The 15,032-nt window shown below is 38.8% G+C and overlaps 1 protein-coding gene across 1 annotated transcript; it reads right to left on the minus strand.

Annotated features, from left to right (window-relative positions):
- Window positions 1-2,594: 2,594 nt before the first annotated feature.
- Window positions 2,595-7,010, minus strand: LOC125733301 (myosin light chain 3, skeletal muscle isoform-like). The gene is made up of 6 exons (XM_049006033.1): window positions 6,882-7,010; window positions 6,241-6,268; window positions 3,943-4,086; window positions 3,628-3,798; window positions 3,280-3,357; window positions 2,595-3,042 (listed from the first exon to the last, which is right to left on the minus strand). The coding sequence occupies exons 1-6, from the start codon at window positions 6,882-6,884 to the stop codon at window positions 3,014-3,016; spliced, it is 453 nt and encodes a 150-aa protein (XP_048861990.1). The 5' UTR covers window positions 6,885-7,010; the 3' UTR covers window positions 2,595-3,013.
- Window positions 7,011-15,032: the final 8,022 nt, after the last annotated feature.

Consider the following 15,032-nt stretch of genomic DNA (forward strand, 5'->3'; position numbering starts at 1 on the left):
GTATGTATGTTATATATTTATATGTATATTTATTATATTTTATTAGATGTTTTATTGTTATATTTTCTAAGATTATTATTTCAGTTTTAGAAGAGGTATAGCACACATATTTTGCTGTAGGTGACATATTTCAAACAAATATGCTTCAAGGATCACAATTTTTTTTACCTGACTTTACCCAATTAAAGGGGCAGTTCATGCCAAAGCTGAAAAAGACAGAGGGGTTTTATTGCTATCTATCTATCTATCTATCTATCTATCTATCTATCTATCTATCTATCTATCTATCTATCTATCTATCTATCTATCTATCTATCTATCTATCTATCTATCTATCTATCTATCTGTCTATCTGTCTATCTGTCTATATTCAATGGCAATGTCTCTTAATAGAACTCATATCATGGTTACTAATGATAATCCACAGACTTTGTGGTAGTAATATAGGAACTATTTTCTTATACTGAACTCCACACACCAATCGTATCACTACGCAGAAGATACGAGCATGAGCACCCAAGCGATATTATCTGTGCTGTGATGTGATTGGTGTGGAGTTCAGTAGAAGAAAATAGTTTGTACATTAAATTGCTCACTACAAAGTCTGTGGATTATTTTGAGTAACCAGGCCATGAATTCTGGTAAGGGACATTGCTGTTGGATTTTTATTCATTCAACCATCCATCTTTTAACCACTTATCCTGGTCAGGGTTTAGGGGAAGGGTAATAAAGTATTTACATATGGACTACATTTTTTGGGACCCAGCTCTAATTTTACATCAGGACCTAGACAACCATCCAATAATGAACTTCCCACTGGACTAACAGTCCTGTTTAAGCAGAGGAGGTTAAGAAGAGACTTGGGACAGGAGAGCAATGCTTTTTTTGTGGTGCTCTGTAGGCTGACCCATGGAAAACAGGAGATGCAGTTGACACTGAAGGTTTGGGGAATGACACGCAAGAGAAAGATGAGAAAGACCATTGAAGCCCACCATAAGTTAAAAATACGACCATCCTCATGCGTGACTTTTGGTTCAGCTTTGCTACATGCTAGCGGAGAGGATAGGTACACTCATTAACTCTGCAAATTCAAGGTACCTGTTAGAAGGCTTTTATTTCTTTTTAGAGAGGACTGCACAGCAGTTTCTTTGCAGTAAGTGATGTTGTATTACCAAGCAGCTAAAATATACAACAATACAAATGTAATGATTGTTTGCTTGGTACAGTATCTAGCAAAGAGATGGTATTATCCGTCACACTAGGGTGAATCTCAATTCCAAGAATGCAAAAACCATATTTGTGGTTTTGGCAAGACCAGTCTTGTTAATGTGCCTTCCAAGAATAAACCTGGGGTGCTATGAATCATGGGATTGGTCTTGTTTGGCAAGGGTGCAACCAACGTATCCTTGATATTTGGGCCGGAGCAAGATCAACATCCTGGGATTTTTACTGTTCTCTGTAGTTGTGCTCTTAGTATCGGAACCGGTCTTCGGCAATGGATGATGCAAAGTGGGTACATAAGAACACAGGTACAGTCAATGTTGAGATTCACCCTTAAAACTACTAAAAAACATGCATCCTCAGAACGACTGGCATCATTTTAAATGAACAGATCCACATCATGTTCTGCTTACCTTTACCGCATATATAATGTATTGTTTCTATGACAGGTCCTAATGAAAATTTTGTGTAATTTAAGCATTACAATAAGTGGATTTTTTAAAAACATTATTATTGCAGTGTCTCTTGGTACTGATTTTAAATTTCTTTAAATTTAAGAGGAGGTTATGAATCAAAGTCACGATGATTAGTAAAAGTTTTGTGTTTAGCTACCTTGCAAATATGTTTTGCACATAATAGTTTCATATACGATGTGCTCTGAAAATGCTCATGTTTTGAGAAAGTATTACTTTTCTGTTGTAAGGTAAATTTAATGTACTTTACACACAGTTTTTTATAAATTCCCATCAGAATACTCAAAATGTTCCTCTTTTATTATTTTTGTATACTATATTTTGCTTATTTTATTATTTGTGATATTATGATCCTCGTAAGAGAGCAGGTGTCTTGGCTGCACTTTTTTGGGGGAATATAAAATCTACATAATAGATTAAATAGACTGTAAAACTGTAAATAAAGAAAAATAACACTTGAGCATTAATATAATTACAGGTCAAATGAATATAAACTGTAAAATTGTAAATCTTACAACACTCAGTTTGAAGGTATGGTAACGGTTCTAAAATGGCACCTTTCGGAAAAAAAGAATAGATAATATTACGCCATCTAATAATAGAATAATTTCTCACTTATTTATTTTACCATTTAGTATATAGTTCTTTTATACAAAGGAAATGTTCACTCTAACTTCTTGTTGCTTCTATTATCCACAACCCCTCACATAATACAAACTCATATTTAACACTAGTATATACGTTTGGTTAAAAACAAAGGCATATTACGCATGCCTTACAATATACAAATGGTATTTTCTATTTGAGTATAATATCAAAGTATGGGTTGAGAGAGCAGCAGTTATGGAGTAACTGTGTATCTCATCCTACACACACACAAAAAACAATGGACAAGTTAAATGGAGATTACAGATTTGAATAATTTATTTTGTGAAATGTTGACGTGAAGATATTTTTAGGGGGGAGGATTTCATCAACCGGTCCACAGTTTCTTATAAGAATGCCTTAGGCATTTCTGGATAGTGTGGGCTTGAGAAGGCAGTGAGGAGTGTGCTAGTAGGAAAAGTGGAAGGAGTGACCCTCACTTAGTGAGTGGTCAACATCCTCCATCCCACACTCCAGCCCCCTGTGAAAAGGAGAACTTCCAGAGAGAACAGGGAAAAAAAACGTGTCATGAAAAGATCAGAAAGTAGGGAGGTAATGACATGACATCCCATAGTCCCTTTCATTCTTTGGTTGGTCTTAAAAATTGTGAGTGGATGTCTTGACACCATGGGGTCTGCAGATATATTTTGGATTCCACACCACTCCAGCTGGTCTTACACAGACAGGATGGCCTTCACAAAAGCTTTAAGGGAGAAAGGGGGGGGGGGGGGGGTTAGTGAAACATAGCAAATATACAGTATATGTATATTTATATTACATGTTCCGATGTAATATACCAGGACCATATGTGAAGTCTTATAATAAAGTTACATACAGGAATATGCTATAAAACATAATTTAGTATTTTAAGATACAACAATATCTTAAATATGCCTAAATATTAAAATTGTTTTTAAATAGGTTTGGGTTGGATACTGACATTCATAGTTCACACAGCCATTCTCGTCTTCCTGTCCCTGCATAAGGGAATCAACCTCTGGCCCAGTCATCTTCTCCCCTGTGGATGTAGGACAGAAGTGTTAATGAACAATATTCAGTAAATACAGACACTGAAATGAATTAATCCTGCATGATGTGTGTTTTAGTAATTAATTAAGGTATAATGATATAAATAATAAAGTAATTATTATATATAATAAAGTAATTAAGGTATAATGATATATTCTGTACTTAGAAATGATGATCAACTGGTAGCTGGTATTTTGCTTCTAGCCAGTAGGGACAGTTAAAGAATAGCCAACAAACGCAGCCTTTCTCTGTCTCTTACCAAGTGTTGAGAGTACGATGCGGAGCTCAGCCCCCATGACTGTGCCGTTACCCTCCTTATCAAAGACACGCAGACCCTCAACGTAGTCATCATAGGTTCCCTTCTGAATGGCATCCACAGTCTTCAGCAGGGGCAAAAAGGCATCAAAATCAATTCTCTTGTTGGCCATATCTGTGTGGTGAGCATAGATATACCATAAGCAGGATATAAGTGGGAGCGTCGGAGACAGAAAAAGGGGGGGAAAGTACAGAACCACTGGTAAGCTTAAGTGTGATGGGTAAGTGGGGGTTGACTCAAGCCAGTTATTAAACTAACCTTCTGCATTTGGGTTGCCAAGAATCTTCACCACATCCTTGTTTGTGGGATTCTGTCCCAGAGCACGCATGACATCGGCCACCTGGTTGAAGGCGATCTTGCTGTCACCAATTCTGTCAAAGAGCCCAAAAGCCTCTTTGAAGTCTGGAGCAGGGCACAAAGGGAGAGAGTAGTTATCAAAAAAAGAAAAACATTTGTGCAAGTACTTGGAACAAATCTCTTACTGCTTCCTTTCTAACAATGTATGGATTCATTTAGAACACTTCTCATGCTTGGGAGGACTACCTACTGAGAAAACATGATAATTTTGCTTCTTCCACGACAGGTAATTCAGGGACCCTAGACAACTGCCTATTCTGCCTACAGCCAGAGTCAACACAGACACTTATGAACCTGACCAATATAAGCAGTTAGAAGAAGAATTGATAAATGGAAATTATAACAGAGAATAGATGAAGGATAGTTAGCAGTGGTCACAGAAAGATGTTTTCACCAGTCTTGGTTAAATTTCCATCATAAAGTTTTGTTTTCATGTATATATTCAGTCCTATGCTTTTATTAATGAATAACCCATAATCACTGCTATATGGGGGGGGGGGGACCGGAGCCTATCCCACGATCAAGGGTGCAGGCGGGAACCAGCCCTGGCCAGTAGCCAACGCATCCTGCAACTATATTAAGTCAAATTGCTCCCTTCTATTTTATGACATTCTGAATCATAAGAGAAATAGTGGATGTGCATATATCAAAGTAAGTTTCAGTCTTTTCTAGTTATAATCCTGATTTTAAACATCTTTTGCTCTTCGGTTTTATGCTTTTCCGTAGACTGACGTTTCTGAAATCCGAGCAAAATACTAATATAAATAAAAAGAACGGACAAATATTTTAATGAGCTAAACTGAAAACGATCCTCCGCAAGATTATTGCCCATATCCGGTTTCAGTACGCCACCAGCTGCTGCCTACGGTTCTCTTTAAGGGATCTTTAAAGTGTCGTTTAGAAATCGATATGCCCAGAGAAAGTATTTCCCTCCATATAAAGCACTGCTGTCTCTAATGCATGTTCGGTGCAGGAATGCTGAGTGCGCAGTAACTAATACGACGAACATCTTAAGTTTAAACACGAACAACTCCATTCATCAAACGAAACGGTTCAATTAATCATTAAATTAAATTAATTTTAACTAAAACATTTTTTTTTGTGCACGCATGTGTATTCTCCCAGTCCAAGGACCATGAAATAAGGCTTATTGAAATCTCTAAACGGCTTGTATATGGACTGGCCTTGTCAAATTATATATGATATTAGCTACATCTGTTTTTAAATAGAATCAGTCAGCTTGCAAACACTGCAAAAATATTATGAAAAATGTTTATATTTGTAATAAAGTAAGTGCATATATTTAAATGATTCTGGGTAAAATGTATAATCATTGTACAAAATTGGGTATTTTACTTTAACTTTACTTTATTTTATTTATTTTAGCTTTCATATTCACTCAGTAGTGTAGGATTTCTTGACCTGTTTCACAAAAAAAATGTTCAGAATTACTGTGTAAATTGATAAGCTACTGCGTTCATTGTTCAAATAGGAAGTAAAAAGCTGAATAAAAAGTGAGAGGGGCTGAGCAGTGTTTGCAGCTTTGCTACAGCTTGGATTAGATCAACACACAAATAAGTGCACAATATTACACATTATAGGCTGCTTGTCCATATAAATATAGCTGAGTTTGATTTTTGTTTTAGGTCTTCTATCTATCTATCTATCTATCTATCTATCTATCTATCTATCTATCTATCTATCTATCTATCTATCTATCTATCTATCTATTTTTATCTACACTTTTATGTTTGCACTTAACATTTTACTTTTCAACGTGAAGATGTTCACTCTCCAGTGGGACTCACATTTTTTTCACAGGTCAAATTATAATAGATTATCTTCAAATGGTGAGCAAATTTGGAAGGATGGCCAATGGACAGAATTATCGATTTTTGCAATCTGTGAGCATTGCGTTTTCATTTGTATTGGGTTACCCTGTCCTTTGAAAGGTTGTCCTTTCAACTAGTCAATTAGTAATGTTTTAAAATTGTAAATATAATTAGTTGCAAAAATTAATACCACAACATATTACAAACAAGTGACATCTTATTATCTTAATGAATTCGAGGAATATCTGTCATTTTGTCATAACAATGCTTGATTAAAGCAGTTTAATTAGAACTCTTATGAATAATAATTTGCATAGCTGATGGTGTCAACATGAACAGCATTTGAAATGTGTCCAGGATTACTCACCGTCCAGCTGATCAGCACTGAAGTCTCCCTGTGGGAAGCAAAAGGCAACCAAGTGAACATTTTAACACCGTTTCAGAAAAAGCCATAGGTGTCTACCAGCACCCAGAGCCTTAATACCAAGAGGAGCTACGAGCAATGGGAAGGTCTGGCTAATAGGTAGACAGTGAGAAAAGGCCAGGGTGGGAACAACTTTCTACATCAAGGTCACCTCATCCTTTCCCTCATGACTCAACCCTCCCCTGCAGCCAACTTTTCTGCATTAGCAAAAATAACCAGTGTTAAGATCAGGCTCATCCACTGCCTATTACGTTATCATTAATGTAAATATTTGAAGCATTATAAAGTATCTCTAGAATTAAAATGCCACTACAATAAAGCACTCTGAAGCTGCACCTGTAAATTTGCCTTACAGAAAATTACAGTAGCTCTGCATTTTCAGGCAACAATAATTAAGCATTATTAAATTATTCTAGATACCAACAGTAGCTAATGTAAAAGGTGTAATGACGGCAACTTTAAATAATATACGGCTATGTTAATTGTCAAAATCATGATATTATTGTATCCCAACGATAATATAGCGCTGCAAGCTGGCCAGTGTTGTATGTGTTCTATATTCCCGTTACACCCGAGTTACACACCATTCTGAAGGGTCGGAGGAGCAAGGAACAGGCAGGAGACGAGATAACCTGTGGTCTCTGGAGAGTGGTGCTGCTGCATTTTCAGAGCCCCCTTTATTAACCTCTGGACTGTGATGTCACAGGGAGGGTCGAATGGCGGCGGACAAGTTTTTTAACTTTCTTAGGGCAACGGAGAGAGAGCCCGTGTCTCCTTGGGGCCTTTACAAGGGGTGGGGGCTATTTTTAGACGCTGCTTGGGGACGCTTGCAAGACTCCTGGGCTTCGGTCAGCATATTTATTATGATTTTCTTTGTAGTTATACGTGTCATTCGATGTTTCTATTCGAATATGTATAATAAAATAATACAGTATGAATAAATAATAATTGTTACAACATTTCAGGCTTCATTAAACTGGATCTACTTGTTTTAATCAAATATCCTTGGATAATTTGAGAAGGGAGCGACGTGTCAGATGAGATATTTTTAACCAGCATGAATCTCATTCTCTTAATATGGATGTCTTATGGGAACGGTCTAGACATATTTTGAAAACGCTTTTCTTTGACAAAGACCAGTAATCAAAGGCAGTGGAATTCAAATGGTAAAAATTATGTACAAGAAAAAAATAACACCATGGAAAAACGAGCTGTTGCAATTTGAAAGAGCACTCATTTTCTCCAGTGGTTGTTAACATGCTGTGGGACATTAAATGATGTGATAGCCTGTGGTTTCGATGAGACCGTCAAAAATATCTACAAAAATAAACATTGTACGGCTGCTTATTTAAAGTATATTTTTTGATCATTCTTACCCCTATGAATTATTTTATCTGTTTTATGTGTTTTTTTTAATTGGAGCTAAATTATAACGATTTCTCAATACGAATAACGTTTAAGGGGAATTATGCTGCTCTAGTACTTAATCAAATCAAAATGATATACAGCTGTTCCCCCGTCATCAATGGTGATATGTTTCAAGACCGACCACGGATGACCGAAACTGCGGATAATAGTGAACCATCCGCGGATCCCTTATTTAACGTGATTTCCTAATTGTACATGCGTATGGTAATGTTTAACTGATACATTACGTAAATGTATCAGTTAATATCAGTTATCAGGCGTAAAACAATTACCGAGATTAAATACAATAATAATAAAAATAAAATAATAATAATAATCGTTTTACATAACTGTACAGTAGGCTACTGTACTCAGTCTCCAATGAAAGGGATTCTGACGTTTCTGAGTTCTCAGGAGATGACAGAGCAATGGAAAAATATCATGTAGGCCTATCAAGGGATGACAGAGCAATGAAAATAATTTTATATGCATTTTACTAACACAAAACTGCGATAAAGCGGCAATGAATGACCAGAGGCAGACTGGATGGGAGTTCTGCGGGGAGGCGTGGGTTATGGGAACAAAGGGAGATGAGTCATTTCGGCTACTGGGCGTGACTGAAGTAGCGGATTTCTATGGAGTCAAGTTGCGCCCATATAGCGCTGCAAACCGAGGGCGCAGATGGCGGCGGCGTCGACGAGGGGGAAACACCATATCCTCAGTTATATTGGGACCCTGATGCGTCGCTCCTCTTTGATGAGCAACATCTCTAAAGGTTTTAACTCACCAAACTGTGTCGATCATCACGAACTACTAACAGCATGTAGTTACTCCAGTAGGAATCCACATACACGCGTTCCTACTGTCTCCCTTTATCTCAGTCTACATGTAGGTAGAAACTGCGGGCATTCCTATTAGCCTACACGTGGCTTTAAATTTGTCCACTGCCACAATGATGTGGATTTTCTGTAGGCTAATGTCTTCAAAGGATGAATATTTCTTCAACATAAATACACATTACACCGAATTTATAATTCAACATCCTTGTGTAAGACTGCCCTCTCTAAAAATGTCCCCCATTATCTTTATTGCAATTTAGCCAACATGTAATAGATTTATGACACAGAAGTCAGAGGTAACACAGTTGACAGTGTAACATCGCGTTTCCGACGAGCAGGCAGACAGAGGAGTGAAGCTGTAAATAAACCCCGTTTGCCGTTATTTAAGGACAGACGAGGAAACATAGCACACATCAATGACGGATCTCGGGTTACACACTCTGACGTGGACTTAAATGCATAAGACAAGCTGAAATAACAGGGAATAGGTGATCACAATTGGGAATTCACATGAGGTAACAGGCGGATCGTACACGCAGGTCATGACAGAACCCCCCCTAAAAGGCTCGCCCAGCATGCGCGCCTCAGGGGAGGTGACGGATGAGACAAGACCAGAGACACGGGACCTGGAAAACAAAAGCAGGAACATCAATGTGAAACCAGGAACAGAACTGACACACAGAACATGCACAGGAAGTAACACCTGACGGAGGACGTGAAAGGCAGGCAGACAAAGCAGAAAGGGAGACACCGGGGGCACACCAACAGGAGGAACGAAAGGGCCAGTAGGGTACATAGGAGGCACAGAGGGACGAGGAGCAGAGACAGGAGGGATGAAACAAGGAAGCAGAACAAAGGCTGGCGAACAATGGGGAGCCCGGGGGCACGGGTGATGGGCGGCAGCTGGAGGGGCCACAGGCGACTGGGAGGCCGGAGCAGGAGGGGACCCTGAAGGGGCCAAGGGACAGGCCAAGGGGACAAGGAGGGAGTCAGAGGGGTCACCGGGTGAGGCGAGGAGGGAGTCAGAGGGGAGCCTAATGCAGACAAGGAGGGAAAAGAAGTGGCGGCGCAGTCACAGCCGGTGAAGGAGCAGCCGACCAATGAGCTGGAGGAGGGGGACCCGCAGGCGTCTGAGGAGCCGGAGTCGAGGAACCCGCAGGCGACCAACGAGGCGTCGGAGGCTGAACCGAGGACCGCTGGTGAGACATCGGAGGGGGACCCGCAGGCGACCACTGAGCAGGAGCCAATGGACCCATAGGTGACCTCCGAGCCCCAGCCAAGGTGAGCGAGGCCGAGCGGGACCTGGTCCCTACGTCTGTGTCACCTCCCCTTACGGAACACCGAAAGGCACCGCTGAGGCGGTGGTGGAGGAGTCTTCCCCTTGGAGGGGTCCATCAGGGAAATCCCCGAGGGGTCCCATTCAAGCTCCTCTTCTCCCTCCGTTCAGAATGGAGGAGCGACGGTCAAGTAGTTCCGGGACCTCCTTGGGGACAGGAACTGGGGTCCTGTAATCAGGTGCAGGAGGGTTTAGGGCCGGGACCTTGGGCAGAACCTCAGGCATAGTAGGCGGCACCGTAGCAGGAGCCTCAAGGACAGGCGGAGCAGCAGGCGCCTCAGGACCAAATGTCTCTTATGGATCACACAAACGTCAGTAGGAACCCATCCTTTCAAACCACTGAGTCATATCAAAATGATCCATACTTCATGAAATCATTGTTTTGTTGATACGTGTACAGGTATACCTCATTTTAACGTCTGCGTTACATTCTATGAAACTGGATGTTATGTGATTTGGATGTTGTGTGACCATGTGCTGAGGAAGGCTAAGTAAGCAAGGCTGTTAACACAGTTGACAAGCAACACAGTTGACATTTCTTTCATTTTAGGCCCTTGTGCTAACTGCTAGGTGCAAACATGTCACCCAATGGCCTTAATCAACTCATTTTTTAAAAAAAATTCTCTGTATTTTTGTAAATGTAAAATCTAAAGCAAGTACACAAGAACATGTTGATAACACAGTAGAGATAACACACTCTATGTGCAGACAGTAATATCGATGAAGTATTGAAGGAAGTGGCATCATGTGGTGTTGGTGATGTAACTTGGGAGCAAACCATTGCTGAGTTATAGGGGTTTTGTCAATGGGTGACACAGTTGACTGAGATTTCTTGGACACACAAAGGGAATAATTGAATGTAAATTAATGAGTCAGTTTTTGAAAAACCTTTTTCATGTTTTAATGATTATTTTGACCAAATGATGAAAATAATATACAAAAAAAAGTTCACACACTTGAGTACTGTTTATGTATTTGGTTGCTCTTTTATCAGTGGTCTTTGCATTTTGCATAAGCTGCCAAACATATGCACCCTGAATATATTTATTGTTCCATGCCCTATAATGCATCACTTGTTGCACTATACTGGTCTTATTGCACTTTGTCCTGTTTGTGCTGGATTTTGCCCTATTGTCCCCCCATTCACCTGTCCCCTACCCTGAGACTATAGTAAATGAATTTCACTGTTTCACTGAGTTCCACAGTATGATGCATGTGAATGAAGTGATTGTAAAGTGATTTAAGCCAAGAATGAAACAGCCATCATTTGCTTAGTCAGCACTTTACAAAGAGCAGACACAATATATGGAATATCTCGACCAGACAAGAAATCCACCAACATGGTGGTTGATGGTGTTTGCTTCCTGTGGGTGGTATGGTGTAACATACCATGCCACCCTCCTTGTGGATTCGTCAGAGCTGGTATTCTGACCAATCAGAAAACTTTCCTAAGTTTCTTAACACAAAGACCCACCTTGATGAAGCTGACATCTGAAGGTCTCTGGAAATGTTAATGCAAATGAGAATGTATGTTAAATGAGAGTGGTGCTAGTTTCGTCCATTAATGAAATTTTAATGCTGCTGTTAAAAATTTTAAATGAAATCATTGATCATTGTTTGTAAAACGATAATGCAAATGGAAAAAATAACACATTGTATCATCATTTAAATTGTGATACTTTTATTCCATGTGGGTGTTTGAAACTGGAAATGTAAAGGCTCAATTTGCAGAATTAAAAATATTATTGTACTTTTGTTTAATTTTTGACACAAAGTTTGAGTGGATGATTGTAAGATGTTAATGCAAACATATTGTATTTTCATTTGAATTTTGAATGAAACAATCTTCCATATCCATTTAATGTGTAATGGGGCAATACATGAATGGGTTAATAACTTTAAAACTAAACAAGACAGGCACATTTTATCAGTGGACTATGCACACCCCTTGGATTTTCAGGTTATTTATGTCTGTAATTGTCACCAGGAAGGGCACAGGCAACAGGAGGACTGACTTTAATGACCAAACTGGGCAAAACAGTTCTGGGAAGCACTTATACACATGACTAATGAAGGGCTAACAAGATGCAGGTGTGAATAGATAGCACAATAGGATTGTAGATAACGAGCAAGACACAACTGAGGGGAATTGGGAGGAATCTGGAGCAATGTTAATTCTGACAAGAATTTTTTACTTAGTTTTAGTCTTAGTCACTTACTGGAAATTGTAATTGTATTAATATCACATTTTAGTCTTTGATTTTGTTTTGTCTTAGTTAAGTGGAACTGATTAATGGAATAAAGATTTAATTTTAGTCAAATTTTTTTGTCATATTTTTCTCACACATGTGGTTAATGATACTGAAATGGATTTTGATGAAGGATATTTCTCCTGGCTGCATAAATTCCCTTGAGAAGTAAGCATACCATATATGGAAGCATACTCTATGATATCTAGGCTGGGAATGTGTTACTGACTTACCATACTGCTTTCATATATAAAAATGAATGCCTAAAGTTTGTTAGAAAAAGTGCAATACAATCAAATTTTGTTCACAGGTTATATTTATTTTCTGCATGCATCAACGAGACATACTTATCCTTTCCCTATTTCATTTCTTTTATCAATTTAACACAAATAACAGTGTACAAACCCTGTCTTCACAATTTACAGTAACCCTTCTTCAAAAACAGAAAATACATACTACAGTGAAATTGTTCAAATGACAAAAAAAGGACATTACTGTCATTTTAGTTATACTGGAAGCTGGCATTTGCACAGACATGCACCAGGCAGGAAAAAAAAATCATCCAATGAGAAAGATGCATGGAGACAGAGGGAATTGGTACATGCACTTGCAGCTTTATGCATGTATATGATTGGATAAAAAAGATAACAACTAATACTTTGAGATGGCTGTTGTGATTTATGTTGTCTGCCCAACCAGAGCCAGCAATTTAGTCTCATCTTTACTCGTCCAAGCATGACGAACAGAGACTTTGCTGTAATTTTCTTTGTCAAACACTTTTTCATTTACGTTGTCGTTACAATTTAGTCATGAAATAACAGGACTTATCGTCAAAATTTTCATTGACAAAGTTTACACTGATCTGGAGGATCAGCAGCAACCCCTGCTGGTCATACTGGGGGATGGACAGGACAGATTGTGACAGAGCCCCTGAAAACGTATGCAGTCTGGGCATGTGAGACAGCACTACTCCTGGAACGGGACAGCTGGGAGCAATGGCAATACCTACTGGACAATGGAACCTAACAGCAAGGTAGACACTCAGGGCCAGGAAACACCAGAAGTTGCACAGGATCAAGGACATGAGACAAGACACATGGCAAGACTAGGTGCAGACAGTGAGAATTGGGAAAACAGCAACACTCTAGAAGAAGTGCATGGGCAACCCCTGCAGTCCTCACTTGGAAGAATTATGGGTCCTGGAGTTTCTGCATGAATTACAGAAAGTTGAACATGGTGTCATAGAAGAAAACCTATCCACTATCTGTAATACTTGATATGCTGGACTACATCATTGGGTCTACATAGATAAGCTACTAATAGCTCAAAAGTGGCTACTGACAGGTTGAACTGGTCCTGGAAGCCTGACCCAAGACCACCAATGGTCAAGGTCTATGATTCTTCCAGGTTTGTGCAACATCCCCCGTCACCTTCAAGAGGAATATGCCCTGGCCCATGTCATCAGGAACCAGTGCCTTGCTGCTGCTTCCAGTAAGGCTCTGCAGAACCATTGGATGGTGTTTGTGGGTGTAAGTCAGTCATTTGTTATGAAATATTTGTTAAGAATGCAGAAGAAATGCCATCTCTCTGTAGAAAACAAATACCCAATTACAAATAGTTGACTCAAATATATATTTTTTTCAGTAATATTTTTTAACTTTTATGAGGGTTAAGCTATGTGGCTAGTAAATATTCAGGTCAGATACTGCAGTCACCATCTTGCATATTATATCCGACTGAATGCATACACACCAAATGTACTACATTAATGGTCAAGTAGTAGGCTTCTAACGTAATTCAGTAGGTACTGTGCAAGTATGTAATTTCTCCCTAAGTCTCTTTTGAAAATCTCTGCCCATTCTATTCTCCATTTTGAGAATCAAAAGACTAAAAACATTAACAGTAGCAGAAATAATCTTAGCACTACTACAGTTAAAATAGTCCTAAAACCTTTCTCACAAATGCAACACATTTTGGAAATAAACAATCATTCTCTCACAAATGCAATGTGTTTTACAAATACAAACACTTTCTCATGATTGCAACTTGTTTTACAAATATAAAACTTCTCACAAAAATAAGTACAAACACATAACATCTTTCTACTTCTGTAATTTGACTTGGCACAATTTTATCATAAGCATTTTTGTGTCACAAGATTTTCTCACAAATACGCTGAGTAGCGTCAACAAACAGCAGATGGCACTATAAGTATGTGTACTGCATCCTGTTTGAGAATTCCTCTTCGGCTAGCCTGCCAGAAAATGAGCATTGTAGAGGGTTTCAAATTTTTTATGCCATTAAGAAACACTGTTGTTGGCTACTCATTTTCCGCACATTTCCACACTCCACACCATGACTTGCTAATTATTTGTCCCTTCATCGTGTTCGGAGATTACGGTCGTGGGCAAAATTTTTGAGAATGACACAAATTATAATTTTTAGAAAGTCCGCTGCCTCAGGTTTTAAAAGTCAAGTATCCAAAGTAAAACTGAGATGTATAAAAAAAAAAAGCCATGTTGAATATTATTTGCTCTACTTAACAGCACTTGGGAAATACTTTTAAAACAATGAGATATTCATAGGGGGGCTAATAATTTTGTCCTGTACAAACTGCACATATGAACGCACAAACGTCTTAAATCCTAAGTCTTATATAACAATATAATAATACAAAAATGTTCGCCCCTTCTGCCTACTAAAGAGGGTGTCTGCTACATTATCCACCTCCTATGCAGTGGAACAATAATTGACTACAATTGAATGGACTTCAATTTCAGTGCCAACTGGAACCTGGCACAAGTCCAGAGAGTTTCCTACATAGAGGTTCCTGTTGTGAGAAGAGTGCGTCGGCAAATAATAATTAAAAATACTGTTTTGGGTATCCAGAAAAAAGATTGTCTG

Source organism: Brienomyrus brachyistius, chromosome 1 (genome assembly GCF_023856365.1).
Source record: "Brienomyrus brachyistius isolate T26 chromosome 1, BBRACH_0.4, whole genome shotgun sequence".
NCBI lineage: Eukaryota > Metazoa > Chordata > Actinopteri > Osteoglossiformes > Mormyridae > Brienomyrus > Brienomyrus brachyistius.